Source organism: Astyanax mexicanus, chromosome 1 (genome assembly GCF_023375975.1).
Source record: "Astyanax mexicanus isolate ESR-SI-001 chromosome 1, AstMex3_surface, whole genome shotgun sequence".
NCBI classification, from domain to species: Eukaryota; Metazoa; Chordata; class Actinopteri; order Characiformes; family Acestrorhamphidae; genus Astyanax; species Astyanax mexicanus.
In genome coordinates, this window is record NC_064408.1 from 107,440,882 (window position 1) to 107,465,357 (window position 24,476).

The 24,476-nt window shown below is 36.2% G+C and overlaps 1 protein-coding gene across 2 annotated transcripts in view; it reads right to left on the reverse strand.

Annotated features, from left to right (window-relative positions):
* ofcc1 (orofacial cleft 1 candidate 1) overlaps window positions 1-24,476 on the reverse strand; it is a 168,284-nt gene that overhangs the window by 79,852 nt on the left and 63,956 nt on the right. For both annotated transcript variants that reach the window (XM_022680172.2, XM_022680169.2), the window contains exons 15-16: window positions 21,991-22,067; window positions 15,301-15,419 (exon numbers count right to left, since the gene is read on the reverse strand). In XM_022680172.2, the coding sequence (XP_022535893.2) occupies window positions 15,301-15,419; window positions 21,991-22,067 (196 nt within the window). The remainder of the gene's footprint in view (window positions 1-15,300; window positions 15,420-21,990; window positions 22,068-24,476) is intronic.

The window sequence follows — 24,476 nt, forward strand, 5'->3', positions numbered from 1 at the left end:
ACCCATCCTTTTCTGTCCAGACAACTTATAATCAGTCTAATATATTTTTTGAAGTGAACAGACACAACAGCAATTGAAAAAGCACCATAATGATCATCATAAAAGCTCTTAATATCTATTCTGAGAATGGCATTCCATACAATTTGACTGTTTTCCAGTTAAGCATTCTAATAATTGTACACTATTTCAAAATATTTCCAAAGGTATCAATTAGCTTTACACGTTCACTTGTGTTTTCTAATGGTAAATCCAAATATAACCCCAAAATATAACCCACATGTTATAGTTGTTGAGTTATGATTGTAAGGTTTGTCCCAGGTTAGCATTGTACTCAATATCAAGAGAATTTCACATATATACAACCCATGAAAACACATCTACAGGTAGAAGTTAGACAGTACTGTGTGCGAGACTGATTTAATGATACACAAATAGATAAAAGTAACAATAAACTGTATCCTATGACTGATATTACTATGATTGATATGTAGTGCAGCCATATTGAATTCTGTGAGTAAGGTTCTCTGCTTTACTATGAGTAGAAAATACAACTTGTGGGAGTGTTCCACTTGAAACATCCTGTAGGGATCAGCAACCTTACTTTGTAAAGGTTTTTTACTAGTACTACAAGTCCAAGTCAATAACCATTTAGACACATTTATTTTTAAGAGTGCAGCCATGTGAGTAGGAATGGTCTCAGAGGAGGCGGAGTGAGATAACTACACCAAAGGCAATATAAAATAGTACCAGTCAAACAAACCCACACACAAACACACAACATGATTGTGGAGAAACAGTCTGGAGAAAGAAGAGAAGACTAAGTATGAGACAGCAGAAGCTGGTGGAGTTTTATCACCCAGATAAAGCTCACCAGGTCATCTTGAAGACAGCAACATTTAGTCTATGGCTTTAAATTATGATCACTTCTATCAAATTCCTTTTCAAATGCATTATTAAATTAATAAACTAATCAAAATGTATAATCTTGTTTCGTTTCTCCCTACCAGTGTCAAAGTTCTCAGTCAATCTCTCTACACACAAGGGGGGGCTTGTAGTTGTTGGTGCTTTGCATCAATGACACTGTGTATCCTTTTATATTTACTTAATGCAATTTCCCATGTTCAATGCCTCTAGGACTATGATGACTCTGATGATGTACCCTACATTACAACTGCAATACCAACAGTATTTTGTTTTGTTATTGCTGGAAGTTAAAGGAACAGTTAATGTAACTGATTGGACAGGACTTTGGACTATTGGATTCAAGGTCCATATTGTCAAAAGCTTCTCAGCAAAGGAGCCTGACCTGCGTTCACACTTGTTCATTCTGTTTATTGTTGATGTAAAAGAAACAACACTATGGGTTTGTGCACTGTGTCATATCCATGTGGAGTACATAACGAGCGAGGAGCGTGTGTATTGGGCAATTAGTTCACAGCCAAGATAGCAATAAACGTCTCATTGTTGACGTCTGCCTAGGTGGTTTTCAGTCAGTGGTGCACCTGTGTTTTTTTGCATTGCCAAGATAGCAATATGCCAGAAACTGACCTGAACGCACCTCATTTGGAAACCACCACACCAATCAGCGCAGACATATTCACTAACATATTTATATTATATATTCTAATATTTATTTATATTATATTTCTAATATTAATATTTATTATATTATATTTATATTATATTTTTCTGTCACATCAGCCACTTTCATAATCAATGTCATTGCACATTGCATTTTGCTCTGTTAATTATTTTATTATTTAATGACCATTAGCAACATCTACTGCACTATCTATCTATCTATCTATCTATCTATCTATCTATCTATCTATCTATCTATCTATCTATCTATCTATCTATCTATCTATCTATCTATCTATCTAACACAGTTGCTTTTTAAACGATGCAGGTGGAAGGCATGAAAATAGGCTTTTGGCGGGGTGTAAGATGGCAATGAACATCATAAGGCGTGCTACAATATGAAATACCTTGAATCAAATAAATTTAATTAAAAAAGGATAGGTAAAATGTAGTTAAAGCACATATTTAAATACAATGGAAATAATAGTGAATTTAGATTGTTTAGGAATTGAAGCTATGTTTCAATAAGTTGATATAATTAAAGAAAGGTAATTTTATTCAGTGTGTTATTAAACTGATATCAGGGCAGAAACTCATTCTGGGAAATCAAACTTCCTGTTTATTTCTGATGTCTTATGAACCTTCACTTACAAATCAAGCTCAGTCCCAGGACTATTTTGCAGTGCTTGACAAATACACACGCTGTCAGTCCGCTAGCCATCCAAGCATGAATGAAAGTGTGTTTTTTTTTTTTCCTTCTGTAAAACATGAAAACACGAGCACAGCACTGAGGGCTTGAGAAAACTAAAGCAAATGACTAAAAACAGCTTGGCTTTAATGGTGGTTACGTCATATTTGGCTTCACAGATCTTTCAAACAGTAGATCAGATGGCCTGTTAGGGCCTGTCAGTTATCCAGCGGGAAGGTCTACTGCTACTGCCATTCTCGGGGGCAAATCAAACTCATTTATTTACACAGGGAGAAAGCATGACTTAAAAGTGTACCGCGCGTTTGTGCTGGAACCACATCGCATAAATACAGCGTGTCCATCACTGTGTCTTGCGTGTAGTGACTGCAGTGAAAACATAGCTGAAATATGTCTGTTTATATACACTGCAATTGGGAGGAAACACTATTAGCATTATCTAAGTGTTTATCACTGGTGAGATCTATTGCAATTAGTGTGTCATGTTACTGGAGTCTACAGGGCAGGAGAAAAAAGGCCAAAAAAAAAGTCTGTTTTCCTTTTTTTTCTTCTTCTTCTTCTTCTTGTTCAGAGCAGCCGTGACCTAGTATTGCACCGAGCACCTGATTATCTCAAGGGAACTGCACTGAGAGACTGTGGGAAAACGCTTACATTCACACACACGTACACACACACACCACCCCGCGATGGCCTAGACGTGCCACTACGACCACAAACCTGTCAAACCTGACAATACCGATTTGAACCATCTACACTGGTTCAAAGGGCATCTACACTGGCAAAGGGGAAACCAGTGCATGTGTGTCTAAGACCAGTTTTGGTTCCCAGAGGCCAGGGTTCCCAGGTTTGCTCTGCTCTCCTTTTCCTGCCTCTTCAGAACAGGAAAAGGCCCGGAGAAGCCTGAGGTGACTCCAGACCACTCTAGCCATAACTACCCCAAACGCCCCATGCATTAAATCAGCATTGATTAGCCTTTGACACTTTAGGAGGTGCAGGGGCTTTAATAGTGGAGACTGGCTGTCAGAAAGAAAACCTTCAGCATTAGATTCCAGGTTTCAGACATATGGCAGAGGAATACATTCCCATAGATTACCTTAGATTTAGACCAATTAGCAATATTATATTGGACATGCTAACCATTATTTTGCTTAATGTGTATAGAAAAATATGGCAAATGTATAAACCTAAAATAATGAATATATATTGTCATTGTCACCAAAAGTCATTGTCTCTAAATATAATGTAATTTAAATCTAGAAGTTGTTATTTATATCTGTCAAAATCTTATAATGAACTGACCTATAGAAATGCTCGAAAATGAAATGGACTAACATGTCTTTTTACATTGCTTTTTTTTTGTGGGACAACTACACTCAATTCCACAATTCATACCAACATATCAGAAAAGATCATATGACCAGAATTACTGTATACAACAAACAGAACTGTGAATATTAATGCCTGATCCCTTTGCAACCTGACAGAGCTAAAGCAGTTATAAAAAGAGATGTGGAGTAAAATTGCTGATAAAGTGGTATCTTCGGACTACTAGGGATATCTCAATATATTGTATCGCTTTCGTTTGAGATACAATATCGTGACATGATGTCAAATATCAATAGCGCTTAGCAGGTAATGCTAATGCTGCTCCAGCAGTGCTGCAGCAGACTATAGGCCGATTATACTCACCTCTAAACAGCAGAAAAGCTAGCACTTAGCGAGCAATGCTAATGCTGCTCCAGCAGTGCTAGCCCAGGTTAGAAGCAGACTACAGGCCAATAATATTCACTTCTGAAAAGCCAAAAAGCTAGTGCTTAGTGGGTAATGCCAATGCTGTTCCAGCAGTGCTAGCAGGTTAGCAGCAGGCTACAGGCTGATAATCCTTACCTCTGAACAGTCAAAAGACTAGAGCTTAGCAGGTAATGCTAATAATGCTGGACTTTCAGAACTAAATTGAAACTGCTGTATAACGCTCCATTTTGGCCAGAGTGGCTTTACTGCTCCATACAGCCTGACTGGTACAATTCATACATAGGTGCACCAGATTATAAAGTGCACTGACGATTTTTGGGAAAATTAAAGTATTTTAAGTGTGCCATATAGTGCAAAAAATATGCTAACTTACTAAAGTTACTGCTTCATTAGTTCATGTGGTGGCGCTAATTAAATGAATTGAATGAGTAGGGTAAATCTGTGGTGAAAAATATTGGTTGCTGAATTCTGTTAAACTGACACCAATGAATCGCTAATTCCTGATTTCGGTTCATTTATGAGTATTTTAGCAATACATATTGAGTATCGCTGTATCACATGTATGCTGGTAATATTGTATCATGAGCCCGTGATTCCCACCCCTATTAAAAACTGACTTTACGGGTACAAATGTTTAATCACTTCAATCATTTAATTCATATTATATGTATTATACACTGCTACTATGATCGCCAGTTCGAATCCCGGTCATGTAGCTTGCCATCAGCTGCCGGAGCTTTGAGAGAGCACAATTGGCCTTGCTCTCTGTGGGTGGGTAGATGGTGCTCTCTCAGGTGGGATAGTTGACACAGCTTAATTAGGAAAAAAATAATAGAATAACAGAAAAAAAAAAAAAAGTTAGCATTTTTTAAATTTTAGCCAAAAAAGCCAAATTTATATGTACCATGATTCCGTGCATAATAGCAATAACTGACAAAAACATACATGTATGCGTTTGGTTAATAAACTGTGGATTTAGGCTTTTACCAAAGCAGGCAAAAAACATGTTACATAATTGGAAATATTTGCAATACTCAACTGTGCACATTATTACTTAGTTACTGTATCACTCCAATAAGGTGTAAATTGCATTTGTGTGGTTATGATCCTATGCTGACCTAAATCTGACAGATGTATACCTGTAACAAAAGCCAAAAAAAAAAAAACTGTTCATAATATAACCTATACTGGCAAAAAGCTATGACTTATACTTGCCACAATACAATATTTAATTGTGTATAAAATGGAAGTATAATTAATTTTAATTAAGTATTTAATTATATGCAAGTTATTAAGAATAAGATATAAGCAAACATGTTGCCTGCTGCTGTCTGAGGTCAGGGGTGTGTGTATGTGTGTATGTGTGTTCTGATCAAGATAATAATAATAAAAAAAAAAAAAATAGGTCACTGTGCACATAACCACATTCAATTATGATACAGATTGAAATCTCAATAGATATCAAACAATAGATCTGGGCTCATCTATCCAAACCCTCCCACAGAGCAAATTCAGCTCACAACAGCAGACGTTGAGGTGATGTTTCAAATGCACCAAAAAAAAAAAAATGCAGGAGAGATGTATCATTCCAGTATTCAGGGTGGTTGACACGCGTGTTGAACCTAATCAAAAACATTCATCAACTTTAACCCGCTGCAATAAAAAAGCTGCAGTACGTGAATCCAGGAGGTGCATTAAACAGAACGGCTGTGTTCAGAAACGAGTGAATTATTCTAAAAGGTAAAGGCAATCTCGCTATATAAAAATGGAAGTGGGAAAACAAGGTGTCATTTTCATCCGGAAGCAGAGAATTAGTGTAGCCTCTTTAAAAGAGTAATAAGTGGAGCACGTGTCTTAATATATCAGCCGTTTTCCTTTAGCAGAGCGAGAGGAGGAGGAGGAGAAAAAAAAAAGGAGAATGAGTGTGAAGATAGTGGCAACATCGCCCGTTCTCTGGAGGCAACAAGGGCCCCTCCATCAAGCCTTATCATCTCCTTTTCTCCCTTTTTATAACAGGGAAAGTCACAGATATAATTGATATGAGATTTAGGGGGTATATTTCAGTGTAATTAGAGTCTTGATAATTGGGCTAATTAGATATAATTGTTATGTGAGTCTGAGTTTGATTAAAGCAGGTTTCCCCAAAACGAGGAAAAAAAAGAGCGAAAAATATTTAGTTGGCAGGCTAACAATGCGGCAAATGCACATTAATTAACGAACAAACATGTCTAAAGAGGGGCTGAGTGAGAGATGGACACACACATTGCACACATACACACACACACACACACACACATGCACACACACACACGGGCAGAAGATACACCACATATACCACAAACACAAAACCAGACACATGAACCGGAGCACTGACACTCGACTGTGTGTCGGAAGGGTGACCCACATACTGTATATATTTGTAAGAACAGCCTGTTCATATTAGAAAGAAAAAAAAAAAGCATTTTTGGTTCTAAAAAGAACCATTTTTTAAAAAGATGTGAGTGTAAAGAACCTTTCATTGCAGAAGAACCTTCACACACGTCTATAAATGTTTTAAAAAATGCTTAACAAAAATAGTTCTTTATGGTAGCAAAAATGTCAGGAATTAGTATCACGTCCCATGACTTTTGCCAGGTCCCAAATGGTCAATTCTAGCCAGATGCCACGTGTCACGATCATTACCTCTCACTGTTCTGTCCACTCTGAATGGTAATGCCTTCTAAAATGTATCACCAGTACATGCCAAAAGCCGTACGATAGCACCATGTAAATTGTGTGTTACTTCATACAGCTTGGGAATACCCACATTTGTATAAGTTATGAGGTGTTATCCTGAGTGAGGCTGATCTCCTGGTCAGGTAGGCTGCCATCAGCTGCCGGAGGCCTGAGAGAGCACAATGGGCTTTGCTCTATCTGGGTGGGTAGGGTGATGTCGATCAGCACAAGGCTGCGTCTGTGAACTGATGTATCGGAAGTGAGTCGCTGCGCTTTCCTCTCAGTGCGCCGTGATGCTACTCTGCATAGATACATTAGCAGCAGTTTGAAAAGAGGCGGTGGCTGACTTCACATGTGTCTGAGGAAGCATGTGCCAGTTTTCACCTTTCTTGTGTTTTGGCATCACTTGTGATGGGAGATATATGAATGGGTGGGATAATTGGCAAAGCTAAATTGGGAGAAAAATGGTAGGAAGTCATGTTTTTAAATCCTTGTCAAAAAAGCTAAATTTATATAGCCAGATGCGGCCGCCAGTCACAATCATTACCACCCACTGTGCTGTCCACTGTGAATGGTAATGCCTTCTAAAATGTATTCCTGGTACATGACAAAAGTCATACGATAGCACCATGTAAATTGTGTGTTACTTCATTAAGAAGGCTGAACTCAGCTCATCAGTCAGCAAGATGTAACTGCAAAATGGCATGAATTATAAGAGTTGGAGCAAGGTCTGATAGTGGGTGTCAGATTAACAGAACATCCTGGATCCACAGTGTCATATATGTGTACTGAGAACATGACATAGAAAGCATTACCATCCACAGTGAGCAGCACAGTGAATGGGAATGACTGTCCCAGTGGAATCTGACTAGAGTAGCCCATGTGATTCTTATTGCGGTCACGGATTTCTCAGTGTACTATTTCTCTATTTTCTGTCCAAACCCGACCAGATCCAAGATTTCCCACCACTTTCCTTGGGCTGTGTCGGGTCTGGCTTACGAAAATAGCTACAATTATAGAAAATAATAAAAAAAAAAGTTGCACAAGTGCGCAGTGCACACTTCACTTATCAGTATTACGCACTTGACTTGCAGCACTGTGCAGTGTTTAGCCTTATTATTGTTTTTTTTTTGTGTTTTTGCATAAAGGCTATAAGCTCAATATAAAAGAAAAATCTTGTTAGGAATATTTTTTTATTCCTTAACTATGTTTAATTATATTAGATTATATTAGATCATTCTTGTAGCCTAATTTACAGATGTTTAGGCCTAGTGGATCATTGTTTGTGTTTTAATCTTTCGGAGATCTGTTCTTAATAAACATTTTTTCTTTAATAATAGGTCTTGTTCAGTGTTGCAATGTTAATTAACATCATTCTGAACAGAATTTGCACAGTACAATTTTTTAAAAGCTCAGTTTCAACGCTCTACTTACCTGGGCTCAGGCTCAAAATGACAGTGTATGGGGTGGGTCGGGGCAGGTTGGGTTGGGCTTAGGCAAAATGTGCATGGGCTCGGGCCAGGTCGAGGTGGATATTTTGGGCCCAATACTATTAAGCTAACAGCATATTTTTTATATAAATGCAGAATTAATACTAATACTAATTACTCCTAATTACAAGTAACCCCAAGTACATACCATACAATCCTAATACTCTTCTCTAAATTTACAAACATTTAAAGCTCAATCTATTTCTGCCAGTTCACCACAACAATACAAACCACTGAAGCTGCTTTTGTTCTAAAAACTCTAGACACTAGATAAAGAATAAATAATAGAATAAACAATGCAGCTCTGTCTGTTGCCCCCTGCCTCACAATCACAAGAAGGCCACACTACTGCCCCAGCACTGCTCAGAGACACCCGAAGCTGGAGCATACGCATATATTCCTTCAAAACCCACTTCACCCCTACCGTCCTAATGGCCGAACCTTTCCTCCATCACACACATGAATAACAAAGCATTAAGAATCGGCCCATTTTCAGCTGCATTAACCGGCAAAAGAGGAGTGTATCTAATGAGGAAGCGGCAAAGTCCTGGACCTTCACTTGGCACAATAAGCAGCACTGGAGCCCTCTCGCTTTGATATCTTCAGCTACGGCTGTGATGAAGGTGGCTAAGACTCGCTCTCTTGTGTCTGCACACACACATACACACACGTACACACATGTACACACACATTCATACTTCAAGGTGTAAGGTCATAACGCAGCTTTCATGTTCTCTTCAAACAGATATCAACCGTAAGGGAGCGGCCCGTAACATCGTTTCTACCGTTTTTTTTTTTCTTTTCTTTTCCCCACCCTTTTTGCCTTTTTTCTTTTTTTTCCCTGTGCTTTTTTCATTTCTGTCTCCATTGATTGCGATTGTCAATACTTGCACTTCGGAGCATTGTGTTTGTTCTTTGAAATTGTAATTTATGGTTTACGGATATTATCCCAGCACGGATGTTTTGGCAAAGTCGCATTTGAGGTTAGCAACCAACAGCTCACTTTTTGATATGTAAATCCGAGCGAGGATAAAAATGAGAGGAGGATAATGAAGCTCAAAGCTAGGGTGAGTGAGAGAGAGAGAGAGAGAGAAAGAGAGAGAGACAGAGAGAAAGAGAGAGAGGCTGACTCTGCCCCATAAAGATAAACTTCAAATATAAAGCAGTGTTGGTGCGATCCTCTCTCGGAGCAATAGGCAGCGTTCAATGTCTTTTAAGTGAACGCCAGGAGCTTTCGCTAACTGCTGCTTTGTGCTAGGTGCAGGTTTGGGATGGGTTCTTCTCTAGCGGTGAGAGACCGACTTGAAAAGTTGGACTTTGTGGTCTCGGGAGCCGTTTGATGGATGAGTTGTTCTTTGTTCTTTTTTCGGCCTACTTTTCGTTCAACTACGTGAAAGGTGGACGTGAGACGCCTTTTTTAAAGCCAAATTATTTCAGCAAACAGCTCTGGCTGCGATCTGAAAGCTAGTAAAATGTACTACAAGGTCAAGAAGAAGCACTATAAAAAAGTAGAAGAAGCTTCCTATCAGGCTAACCTTCTAAACTGAAGGCTTGCAGTGCATTATCCATCTAATTCACTAACTACTAAAAATGAAAGAGCCAGAATGTATCGTTACAGAGGTGTGGGCATTCCCAAGCCATACCCTGAGGTATCCCATAACTTTTGGCTTGTTAGTGGCCATGATATTTATGTCATATCAAAATCACATATCTCTCTTTTTCTATTTTTTTTTTTACCTCAAGCTTCTTTTTTCTTTGTTTGAAAATTTCATGGCATATGTAACAATAAAAATGGTACAAATTATACTATAATTAACATTAATGCAAGTAAAATGTTATAACCTTATCGTATAGGCACAGTATTATGGCACTGATGAGCTGTTATACTATACAACAATACAAATATTTGTGTTTGTGAAGAAGAAACTTTAAAATAAACATGATATTTCATGATTCCAATTATTTTGTAACCCTAAATACTATATTGTATATTTTATACAATTACATCACAAGCATCAATACAATTCGCATCATTTAAAAAGTCAACTTTAATGCTTTTAAAGACCTTTTTAAGACCTCAATGAATATAGTTTGAGACCAAAAAATGCAGTCATCATTTATTTAATAGAAATTAATTTATTGCATTGGAAATCAAAACTTAACATTTCCCAATTATCACATATCATTTATTATTTTTTTTTTTTATTTGGTCCATTATGATGCATAACAGAGCCAACATAATATATATATAAATTGCATTAAGCTATACAACACACTGCATTACATGTAGGAACCCTAAAGAATAATGAAAGAACACTTAAAAAACTTGTAAAGCGTGCACATTTAGTTTTTTTACCCCAGGTTGGGTGGGAGGCCTCAGTGGCACGTACCATGCACAAAGGGGGTAGTATGTTAGCTAGCTCACCGCTAACGTTAGCCGCCTCGCTGTTAACCTTAGTTCTCTCCCTGGTAATGTAAGCTAGCTCTCCGCTTACTGTAGTTCTCTCAGAGATAACACTAACCTTAGTTTTCTCCCCAGTAATGTAGCTAACTCGTCGCTAACGTTTGCTAGCTTGCCGCTAATCTTAGTTCTCTCCCCAGTAACGTAGCTAACTCGCCGCTAATGTTACAGTAAATTTAAGACAATTTAAAACCTTAATTACCCGGATTTTAATTTAAGACATTTTAAGACTTTTTAAGGACCTGCGGGAAACCTACATCACTGGTTCTCTAAACTTATAAGTCCTCTGAAATCCACTGCAAGAGTAAGACATACTAAAGGGTCAAAAACAATAAGAAGCTTCATATCAGTCTAACCTTGTGACCTGCAGGTTTAAAGTATTATTTAGCTTTTCACCTTATTCACAACTAGAAATGATTTAGTGACTAATTACATAAGTGAATAGGAAGTGTGGGCCTACGTTATAAAAACTCCATCAAAATATTATTTGCTGTCTAATTTGTTTGTAAAAGCTGATAAATGAACAGCCAGTGTCTCTAAGTGCCTGGATTCGACTCGTTCGATCATACCACAGTTGTTACAGTAGTAAAGAATGTATGAAGATTTACAGTTATCTCTCAGAGACGCTGTTCACAGAGCTAAATCAAGCACAACCATTTCAGAGGAGTCTGGTCTCCAGTGATTCTCTAGATGGCAGTAATATCCCTCCATCATCAGAATGAGAGTGAAATTCTGCATAACAGCTCAGAAGCACATATAAAAGAGGAAGAGAAGAGAGTACAGAAATGAAGAATGGAAAAAACAAAAAAAAAAACAATAGGATCAAAGAGGAACAGCCAAACCCATTTGTTGGAATAGGCAATAATCCCATCAATACAGCACTATATTAGTATTTGTGGCATATTTGGTGTTATTAGGCCTGCAATTCTAGTTTTTCAACATTTTATCATTTAATTGTTATTTTAATTGCTCATATAAATATGTAAAGAATCTAAAAAAGATGCTTCTTTAAAAAAATATATATATATATATATATATATATATATATATATATATATATATATATTGTTGCGCAATAAAAAAGAAATCGGTAGCACTATGAATCCTATACTCATAATGCATTATAAATGCATTTACAGTACATTATATAGCATACATTATGCCTATATAATGTCAAATGTTTCTATAATAACTCACAAGTGCGTATACATAACATGTACAAAATACACTCTTCAAAAAGTCATATATTAGTATGTTAGTAATGTTTTTTTTTTTTTATGAAAAGACAATATAAGGCATTATTAAACCTCTCCTTATAAAGGTCACATACTTGTACTTCATAATGTATTAAGTATCTAGTTATACGTTACACTAAGGTACTATGCGCACTTATGACCACCCTCATAAAGTATTATGCATGGCATATCATTAAATTATAAATAGAGGATTCATAGAAAATGTTACCAAAAAACTATATTATAAACTTTATTATAAGACTTTAAGTTCCTATTAAATATAGCTTTAACAAAAACTATTTAGGCATTTTTTTTTTTTTTGCAGAAATTTCATACTGGCTTGCTCTTATAGTCCAGAAGTATTAAAACAAAACAAAAAAAAAAACAAAATGCAGCTTGTGGAGGCCTAAAAGACACCTCAGAGAGAAATCATTAAAGACTCAGTATGGCCTGGATGCTGTTTAAACCTGATCACTTCATGAGACTAGTATCAGGATTTGAATAACATGCATTTACACTTAGTAGTCAAATAAATCTTAAGTTACTGTGTGAGATGGAATAAGTTCATCCACTTACTGCATAGAAATGATTACTGGTGTTTCCAGGTTTTTGCAGTCTTTGGGGGTGGGGTCTGGGTGCATTTTACTGCTTTAACAAGTGTTTCAAATGTGTCTTGATGTGGTTTTGAGTAATTGGATTTATATCTGATTTAAATTGTGCTTACACTTGCATTTTATGCAAGTAAAATGGCTATATCTAGATATACAGAATTCCTGATATACAAGATGCATAAAATGGCCTTAAAGGCCTTATGAACTGAATCAGATTTGCTTAATTAAGAGTTCTCAAATATGACTGATTAATCTAACCTCAGGAAGTGGTTTAAGTGATTTGTGTCAGTTTGAAATGTGTTTTAGGTGTGTTTACGCTTTTATTTTGTAATGTATTCTATGTTTTTATGTGTATTGGTCTTATTCAGATAAATTAAGTGACCAGGTGCAACAATATGCATCCATTACAAAAGTGAGTGTGCTCAATTTGTGTGAGAGAATCTAAAGCCATACAAAAAGTGACTTTCTGTATTTTTCCTATACAGAAATTCAATAGCAAAAGAGGACCAAATGTGCTTTGAGTGAGTGAAAAAGGGTGCATATAAACACTTATAAAACACTCATTTTTATCTTATCCTATTTCGCCAAGAGATTAAAAATAAATGTTACAATAATGCTCCACAGTTAGATATCTCAAATACTTTTCTCTTAGTTTGAAAACGCTCCAGTCTGCAATCTTCCCAGGCTGTTTTTTTCTGAGCGTGTTTGTATAAGCAGCCACAGCCGTGAACCACTGTGCTGTATTTGCCTCCAATTTCTGCTGTATGTGTGGTCGACAGTTTCTGCACCTGTAATCATTTTATTTCCTTTCAATAGCTACTTACTTACTGTAGAGCCCCTCATCACGTGAGCTTAAGCCCAACAGCTACAAAGTACCCATTCACTGAAATTAGGCGAACAGCGAGCTTCAAATCCTTAAAAATAAAAAAAGCTTTTATTTTTCTTACGGAGGAACGAGCAATTGTATGAGCACAGTAAAATCTAAATGAAAACACATACCTCAAATTCCATCACCCACCCCCCCCCCTTCCCAAACCTGCACGAAGGCAACCCACTTCCCCTCACTTGCAGCTCGTGCATTGAAAATAAAGGAGACTGTTTTACGAAAGGCAATTTGGCCGAGGCCGTTTATGAGATTTGTTTGGCTGTGGTGTTTGCCTTGGTGTGTTTTCACTCCTGTTTTCTCATTAATATCAAATGCTGTGAGACACAATAAAATGAAGAAAACATTTATTTAGGAAGGCTTCTTTTGCACTCTGCATCGCCAGAGAAAGAAAGAGAGAAAAAAAAAGCAATTATCCACACTGGGAGGTTTTATGTGTTGTCAATGTCAGTAATACCAGGTCCTTTCAATAAAAACACACACATTGGCGCTGACAGAAAAGCTACATTTCACATCGTAGAAATTGAGAAACCAGGCATGAAATGAAATTGAACAGGTAAACGCATGCAAATGGGCGCACTTGGACCGACCTGCAGTGCTGCGGAGATTCTCAAAGAGTCAAAAGAACAACATTTTAAAAGATTGGAGCTTAAAAAAAGAAGCTAACGGCATTAGCATCTCTTTTGGATACATTCTATGACATCTGGCTATCACACTTATTACCTGAGGGCAAGAAAGTTGTATCAAAACAACTTTCCTTCTCTCTCTCTCTTTTTTACACACAAACACACACACATAGGTTTGTATTTATACCATGTCAGGACCTGGGGTCATACATATGTTCCTAATGCTATTTTTAGAAACAGTACTGTTTCAGAGTTAGAATCAAAAACGCTGGAATTCATGTTTTTCAGGTGAATGTTGGAATTAATTGGAACTTTGGAAATAAATGTTCCTGTAACATTACACTAATTTAATTTCTAATATAAATTTCATAAAATTAAACTAATTAATAAAGCCTTATACTGCTGCAAATAAAAAAAATGTTACAGTAAAATATACAATGAATAAGAAAGCAACTTTAAGGGAACATATCAGAATACTTTTTGTGGAGACGACATTTGCCTGACTTGATGATGTAAATGTGGAGAAAAATAAAAATGGCTTGAGAAACTCAGTGAATGAAGACACTCTGCAACAAAGCCTGTGATTGGTCAGTTAAAAAAAAGAGGCATGCATGACACAAACATTGAGGAGCATTTGGTAAAATACAGAAAATTGTTCTTGAATTCTTACCAATACAATTGAATTAGCCAATGATTTATACAATAATTCATATATTGCTATAGCTAGAACTGTGATAATTGTTTTTTAGTAGTGATGGAACATAATATAACAAAAAATGTCACAGCATCACCTGCAGTTGTGGAGAACAACTTGAAGAATCCTGAAAACAACTTGATGAATAATATTTCATTAATAAATAGGTGCTTACTGTATGAATTTTAGCATTTGATCACTTTTTGTCAATAGAATTGTTAAAATATTGAATGTATCACTTAAAATACCATGTAGTTTATAGTTTATGATACTGTCCACCACATGAGTTCATTCAAATATTTTTATTTTTATTTTTAAATATAAAAAAGTCAATAAATGTAGGTCTTATCCCATAATAAATTTCTGCATCAGATTCACAAATACAGTTTTATATTATAAGTTTAGAAACATGTTTAATATAAAGTAAGGATCATTTTTTATCCTGACAGAAATGGCAGGCAGCTTCCTCTTGTTTTTCTCTGCTTTTCCCACAAGGTCAGGACATCTCTGTCCTCCAACTGTAGAAAAACAAAGTGATGGACTCACTGTGTGGAGAAGGAGAAGTGCTGGAGCTGCTCTGCGGTGAGGCTCGTCCCTATCTCTCTCTCTCTCTCGCAGCCACTCGGGCTGGTTATCTTGCTGATTGGCTCCCTCTGTTTACCGCCCTAATCGGAGAGACACACACGAGCACGTCAGTCGTAATCAGAGCGGGGAACGTTTGCCCCCTGAATTATCCGGGGAAATGCAGTGACAGCGCGACAGTTCGTCCTGCAATCATCCTGCAGACACACACACTTACACACACACACACACACACACACAAGCAGATTTTAACAGTAGTGCCAAATGACATTCAGATTACACACAACATGGAATCAAAGTTGAGGTGAAGAACAGAGAAAGACAGAGAGAAGAAGGAAAGAGGAACCAAGTGTAAAGAGGGGGTGTAACTGTGGACTAGGCCTCTGTGTTCTCAGAGTGATCGTTTGCGAGACACTTTTAACAGTATTTAACATCCTAAAGTCATTAAAATGTATTTAATTTAACTGAATACAGTATATTGTCTATTTCTAAAGCTATATTAAACATATAATACATAATACACTTAAAAATAAAAAGGTTCTTTGAGCACTGTCACAGATAAAACACATTTTGGGTTCATAAGGAAGCATATCTGTAACAGACACGTGTGAATATGAAGAACCTATAAATCAGTAAAAATGAACTCTATGTTCTTTAGACAGTTAACAGCACTGTTTTATTTTCATGTACAGCTCTGGAAAAAAATAAGAGACCACTTAAAATGATGAGTTTCTTTGATTTTACCAAATTGAAAACCTCTGGAATATAATCAAGAGGAAGACGGATGATCAAAAGCCATTAAACCAAACTGAACTGCTTGATTTTTTGCACCAGGAGTGCAGGCATAAAGTTATCCAAAAGCAGTGTGTAAGACTGGTGGAGGAGAACATGCTTACATGCATGAAAAATTGTGAATCAAAACCAGGGTTATTCCACCAAATATTGATTTCTGAACCCTTAAAACTTTAAAAATACGAACTTGTTTTCTTTGCATTAGTTAGAGTCTGAAAGCTATGCATCTTTTTTTTTGTTATTTCAGCCATTTCTCATTTTCTGCAAATAAATGCTCTAAAAGAAAATTAAATTTGGGGGAACAGTCTCTCATTTTTCCAGAGCTTTACAGCATTCTGCACCCTGTGTTTCCCACACAACTCATTCTGTACCTGTACTTTATTCATTGTTACTCTGTCACCTACTGGTTACACATACTCTAGATATTTGCACTCGTATATAGCACTGTAATATCTATATATTCATTCATATTTTACCTTACATCTACAGTGCAATACCGTATGTCTGTAGTGTCAGTAATTCTGTATATTGTTTGAGTTGATTGTATATTTTCTATTTTATTTAACTTATTCTACTCTATGTTGTAAATATTGTTCTCTGGATACTAGTGGGAACCTGCATCAAGTTTTTCATTTACCTGTACACTGGTACTCTGTGATGTGACAGTAAATCTGATTTGATATGATTTCATTTGGATATTCCAAAATCCAAAATGTGAAGATTCACTAAAGTTATGAACTTTAATAACAAAAGTGGTCAAAACTCTGAAAACTGTCTGAAAGCCAGTAAAATGCAATGAGCCTGGCTGAGCATTCATTCTGCAAACTCATGAACTCTGTTCCTAAAAATACGCAACAATATATGAATCTAAATTCAATACTAAATACTAACCTACATAAAGGCAAAACATATTAATAGATTATGTTTCAGTTAGTTAACCTTGTTGTTGTTGCTAGATGTTTTCTAATAATAACAAAGATGAAAATGAATAAATAGGGTGAACATTGGTAAAATACGAAAACTGGCTATTTGGGGCCCTTAAGCTTTACATGCATTTAATTCACAATTACATTCTATCCTTTTTTTCCACTTTTTTTAAGTATTAAATCTATTGTTTAGTTGATCTTTGGGATGTCAAGGGTTAAATGTTTAAAGCTGTGGAGACGTGATGTCATTTCTGGGGGCATGACCCAGCCAACTTCAAAATCAGGAGCAGAAGAAACCATGTGAAAATGAAACTCTGATGTAAGTGATGTTGAGGGTATAAACAGCTAGAACATCTATATATGAGAAAGAAACTGAACAACTGAACAAGAATGTCTACAACTATGTATTACCATGTAAATATTTTTTGTTTTAATTTTTGTATTACCCATTTTAACATGTATTATATATTTGCATATATTATTATTATTATTATTATTATTATTATTATTATTATTATTATTATTATTATTATTATACATCAAATAACTGAATATAATAATTGGTACCTGTTTGTAACTAATTTACACAACCAATTCAGGTCACTTGTAAGCTCATAACCTCTTACATTTTTGTTACTTGACTATAAATCATGCTAAATAAGACCTACTATATGCATGTTTCACTGTTTAAAAACAGTATTGCACTGGAGCTATGAGACAATGAGATGAGCTAATGTTAGCACTCATCCGTTAGCATTCTGTAAGCTACTAATGAACGTGCCTCAAATTTACAACATATATTTGCTTGTGTGGCTCTGAGACTACATTGTGGAATTATTTTGTTAACAGGTTTTATAAATGTCATGTCTATTAGACTGTATAAACATACTCATAACACATTATATGAATTAATGAATTATTAATGAACATCTTAACTAAAGTGACAGATGTTCACCATGTGAAAATATTATTAAAACTGACAGACATATGATAATTTAACCAAGATGTGTAACATATTACAATCACTTTTTATGCATTATAATTACATGTTATAATGCATAATAAACATGGTTATAATGTGTTATTCATTTTTCTATAAATATTCATAGTCATGTTTATAAAGATGTTTGAATGCATTGTAATGTGTTATGAGTATGTTTATATAGTCTATTATTGATATTTATTGATATTTATGACAAAAAAAACATAAATAGTCAAACAGTTCCTTTATTTTTTGGAATGGAATCATAATGTTTTTACATGAATGTTTTTACTGTAGATTTAACAAGGTTAAATGATGATTTAGAAATGCACTTAGCGTCATGCTAACTTGTGAGGCATAAGATAGGGTAACACTTTCTATGAATGACATCTTTATTAGACTCTATTACCACATTCACAACATATTATAATGCATTCATAAGGCATTATAAATATGGCTATAACTATTTATAAAAACGCATAACCCACTATAGCCATGTTTATTAAGCATTATGACTTGTGATCATGATACATTATAAGCTGTGTTTATAATATATATGTTAAAATAGTATATATCTATTGTAATAATGTAGTCCCACAACAAAAGTATGGCACTTTACTTACAGCGCACAAAGACCTGTTATAATACATTATAATTGACAATAACTAATATTATATTCAAGACAAGAATAATTAATGAGTATATAAAAATATATTTATAGGATTATTTAGGCTGTGTTTATAAGGTGGAAGCTTTTTTAGTCACAATACTGTAAGTCTGTAAGCTGGGACTGAGTTTCTTGGTATTGACATATAACATGTTATAAACACAGCTATTAATGATTTATAATCACAGTTCATGATGCATAATAAACATGGCTATGATGAATTATACATTTTTAAAAATGTGTATAGCCATGTTTATAATGCCTTATAAATGCATTATAATGTGTTATAAGTATGTTTATAGAGTCTTATAGAGATGACATTCATAGAAAGTGTTACCTAAGATAGTATTAAAGATAGCAGTGTTAGCTTCGTAGCTCCATCAGTGCAAAACTAAGGAAAGGTGTTTAGCGCAGATTTGGCCGTTGAGCAGCAGCAGCGGCGGCGCTGATCCCGCTCGCTGTCGCCGGTGCAGTGAGGTGGAGTTAGTGGAGCACGCTTTTTAAACATCACTTAGAGCTACTCTGGGTGCTGATATTATTTGCTAAGCTGCCAACCTGCTAACAGCTCGCGCTCTGTCGTCCTGTGGAGAGCGCTGTGCCTCTGGGTGGGCTTAGGCCCGCCGCTACGAGAGCACGATACGGCGCGGCTCTTCATGCTAATGAGACACACATACACACATCTGAATGCTTACTTTATCTCCTTCCCAACCTGAGAGAAGAATGGGCGGCACGCGAACACACTGACACGCAGCACGGCAGAGTGCTGCAAAAATATTCACCATCCTACAGTGAATTATGAAGAATAGCATTTACTGAACAACGCTGGGCGAGCTGAGGAGAGATGACAACAATAAAACAGGGAAGAGAGGAGAGGAAAGAGGAAAAATGTAAAAAAAAAAAAAAAAAAAAAAGGAAAAAAGAGGAAAGGGAAAAGGGAAAATGGGGTAATATAAACCACCATGTTCTCCAGTGAGTCTGACAATAAATTTAATGCAATATCTTAAGAGGAGATTTTCAAATTTGATTTGGTTCCAGCCTCTGGGGAAAGCCGTGGCCTAGAGAAAATACATTTTAATTAGACTGCAGTGCAGGTCCAGAGGCTGGAACCTGATCCCTGGCCTCCAGGTCCGGGCAGGTTCGAGATCAGCACACTTCATCATTAGACAACTGGCTGAAACTAGCTGACATTTGATGGCGAGGGAAGCCTAAAACTGCAGCCCTGGGCTAAGAAAAAAAGTGAAAAAGTGAGAAAGAGAGAGAAATAGAGAAAAGAGGGTGAAATAGAAAGGAAATATAACACATTTTTGGAATTAAATTACTTAGAAAGTATAAAAAAAAATGAAAAAAAGTTAAGCCTATTTTTCTCTTTTTTATCCATCAAAACAATAGATGCTTAAGTGAAGGATAATGCTTCACTTAAACTACTATAAGTAATAAGCACTATATGTTACCATATGATTGGAGAAGCCTATAACTACAGACATTTGCATTTATATACTATATATATATATAATCTGGTTTGATGCTTCACTTTAATTTCAATTGTACTTTTTTTGTGGCTACACTTTAGGTGTCACTTATCTTCAATATTTTCTTTTTTTTTTTTTTTTTTTTTTTCACATAATCAGATGTTAAAAGAGTCCGGTACTCTCATCCTGAATGGATCAATAGAAACGGCCCCAAATACCATGGAATAAAATACTTTTACACTGACTTCAATAGAAAATTACAAAGCTTTTTTTTTATATTTGTAAGGTTGACAGTTTGAAGGTTTCATCCATATACATTTACATTTAAGGTATTTAGCAGACGCCCTTTTATGGAGTGACTTACAGCAGTCTATACTCTACCTTTCTTTTAGATTTGTGGTCAAAATACAGACATCATTTCTGTGCTTTAAATTAATGAACTGTTCCCAATTTAATGAGGACAATTAAGTAAACATAAAATAAACATGTTAATATAACCAATGTTCTTTGACTGGTCAGTTAAACCTGGGTGTTTTAGCTGTATAAAACATAGAAAGAATAATGGTATTAATATTTTACGCACATGTGTTATGGATAATATTGCAATTGCAACAATCTTTAAAAAAAAAACTCTTTTCCACTTTTCAAGCTGGTGAATGTCCATTAAAACCCTCAGTTAAACTCTGTATCTCAGCAGCACATTACAATATTCTAGTATAAAAAGCCTCAAAACTACACTGAGATATTATAACACAATAAAAAAATTGTAATCTGCCAGGTGTAAACCACACTACACTGTTATTACTGTCCTCTTCCCAAGAAAACAGTTAATACAGTGTAATAATGATTTTATCCATGATTTAGTCACATAACATTGTTGGGATTAATAAAATATATTTTTTTAAACGGACTGGCACCAATAATAGAAATCTAAGTGTTTCTAACACTGATTCTTTTATTCACATTTAAATACCCCTTATCAAAAGCTCAGTCTTATGGAAGAAAAGTGTGATTAATTTGATAAGATTTTGTAATCAATTGACACCACTAGTTTTGTTCTAATCATAATTGACCAATCATAAAATTGACCCCAAAGACAAACTCTGTTACTAAATTTGAGGACAACAGGAGGGGTAATGAGGAATGGAAAAAAAAAAAAAAAAAAAAAAAAAAACGGTACATCTTCACCAGCACCACAAATCTTAAAACTTAAAACTGCTTCCTAAACTCACTTTTTTAGAATTTTACCTATTCTATATAAATCTGAAGACTTTACCTCACACAGTACCCACACACAGCAGGCCAAGCTACGAAGAGTCTCATTAACACTGCAGCAGATACGACTGGAGGTGGAGGAACATTCTGACAGGATAAAGCCCGCCCTCCGCTCTCACAACAACAACAGCGACAACAACAACATTAGCGTCAGCGCTAGGCCCCACTATGGGAGGCATTTGTAACGGCAGGTCAGCCGGGAGAAGCCATTGTGCAATTACCACTTCAAAAGTGGGCCGGGCGGTGCCAGCACTTTGATTCATTTAGCCTAAGCCGCGCGGACAGCGGGGGAAAGGGTGTGTTAAGTAAGGTCGTCACTGCTGAGCTCACCGAATCGGCGCTGTTTTGGCTTGTTGAGCACATCACAGGCGGCTTTGAAGGCAGCGCAAGTACCTGTTAGTGTGAAATGAATTTTGACAAATCTCTGATAATAGGGAGGAGAGAGTCGGAGAGCGAGAGAGGAGGAGGAGGGGGGGTTGGCCAAAAAAGAAAAAAAAAAAAAAAAAGAAGTGAAAAGTAGAAGAAGAAGAAAACGTACCACACCTTGACATGTGACCCAGGCTTGGCTTGATCTGACGATGGCTCTGGAACGGGGAGGGCTCTAACAGGAGGACATTTATCTGTGGGAAAAAAAGAAGATTTTTTTTATATAATTAAATGAAAAAAAAAAAACATATTATTAAATGAGCTAATTAATATGTAAAAGTATATGCACTGTATTGTATGGTCAAGTGAATAATTGCACTAAATTGCATTCAGTTTCCAACTAAAATATAGATTTTAAATAATACAATTTAAAATATTAGCTTGAGAGGACTGTATAGCACACAGCCTACAACACAGAGTTAGTAGCACAGGAAATGATGCTTGCTCCTACAGCCTACAACACAGAGCAAGTAGCTCATAAAATGATGCTTGCTCTTACAGCCTACTACACAGAGTTAGTAGTTTAGAAAATGATGCTTGCTCTTAAAGCATACAACACAGAGTTAGTAGCACAGAAAATGATGCTTGCTCCTACAGCCTACAACACAGAGTTAGTAGCACAGAAAATGATGCTTGTTCTTACAGCCTACAACACAGAGTTACTGTAGTAGCTCAGAAAATGATGCTTGCTCTTACAGCCTACAACACAGAGTTACAGTAGCTTGGAAAATGATGCTTGCTCCTGCAGCCTAAAACACAGAGTTACAGTAGTAGATCAAAAAATGATGCTTGCTCTTACAGACTACAACACAGAGTTAATAGCTCAGAAAATAATGCTTGTTCCTACAGCCTACAACACAGAGTTACAGTAGTAGCCCAGAAAATGATGCTTGCTCTTACAGCCTACAACACAGAGTTACAGTAGTAGATCAGAAAATGATCCTTTTTCTTACAGCCTACAACACAGAGTTACAGTAGTAGCTTAGAAAATGATGCTTGCTCTTACAGCCTACAACACAGAGTTACAGTAGTAGATAAGAAAATGATGCTTGCTCTTACAGACTACAACACAGAGTTAATAGCTCAGAAAATAATGCTTGTTCCTACAGCCTACAACACAGAGTTACAGTAGTAGCCCAGAAAATGATGCTTGCTCTTACAGCCTACAACACAGAGTTACAGTAGTAGATCAGAAAATGATCCTTTTTCTTACAGCCTACAACACAGAGTTACAGTAGTAGCCCAGAAAATGATGCTTGCTCTTACAGCCTACAACACAGAGTTACAGTAGTAGATCAGAAAATGATCCTTTTTCTTACAGCCTACAACACAGAGTTACAGTAGTAGCTTAGAAAATGATGCTTGCTCTTACAGCCTACAACACAGAGTTACAGTAGCTCGGAAAATGATGCTTGCTCCTACAGCCTACAACACAGTCTCTCTTTTTCCCTCTCTTTTTAAATAGATGGAGCTAGGGGTCAATAGAAAAGTAGCTGCCAATGTCAATAGACGAAACTAAATGAAAATATATATTATAACTTACAGCCTACAACACAGAGTTACAGTAGCTTGGAAAATGATGCTTGCTCCTGCAGCCTAAAACACAGAGTTACAGTAGTAGATCAAAAAATGATGCTTGCTCTTACAGACTACAACACAGAGTTAATAGCTCAGAAAATAATGCTTGTTCCTACAGCCTACAATACAGAGTTACAGTAGTAGATCAGAAAATGATGCTTGTTCTTACAGCCAACAAAACTCAGTTAGTAGCCCAGAAAATGATGCTTGCTCTTACAGCCTACAACACAGAGTTACAGTAGTAGATCAGAAAATGATGCTTGTTCTTACAGCCTACAACACAGAGTTACAGTAGTAGCTCAGAAAAGGATGCTTTCTCCTACAGCCTACAACACAGAGTTACAGTAGTAGATCAGAAAATGATGCTTGCTCTTACAGCCTACAACACAGAGTTAATAGCTCAGAAAATAATGCTTGTTCCTACAGCCTTCAACACAGAGTTACAGTAGTAGATCAGAAAATGATGCTTGTTCTTACAGCCTACAACACAGAGTTACAGTAGTAGATCAGAAAATGATGCTTGCTCTTACAGACTACAACACAGAGTTAATAGCTCAGAAAATAATGCTTGTTCCTACAGCCTTCAACACAGAGTTACAGTAGTAGATCAGAAAATGATGCTTGTTCTTACAGCCTACAACACAGAGTTACAGTAGTAGATCAGAAAATGATGCTTGCTCTTACAGACTACAACACAGAGTTAATAGCTCAGAAAATAATGCTTGTTCCTACAGCCTACAACACAGAGTTACAGTAGTAGATCAGAAAATGATGCTTGTTCTTACAGCCTACAACACAGAGTTACAGTAGTAGCTCAGAAAAGGATGCTTTCTCCTACAGCCTACAACACAGAGTTACAGTAGTAGATAAGAAAATGATGCTTGCTCCTACAGCCTACAACACAGTCTCTCTTTTTCCCTCTCTTTTTAAATAGATGGAGCTAGGGGTCAATAGAAAAGTAGCTGCCAATGTCAATAGACGAAACTAAATGAAAATATATATTATAACTTAATTCAATTCAAAGA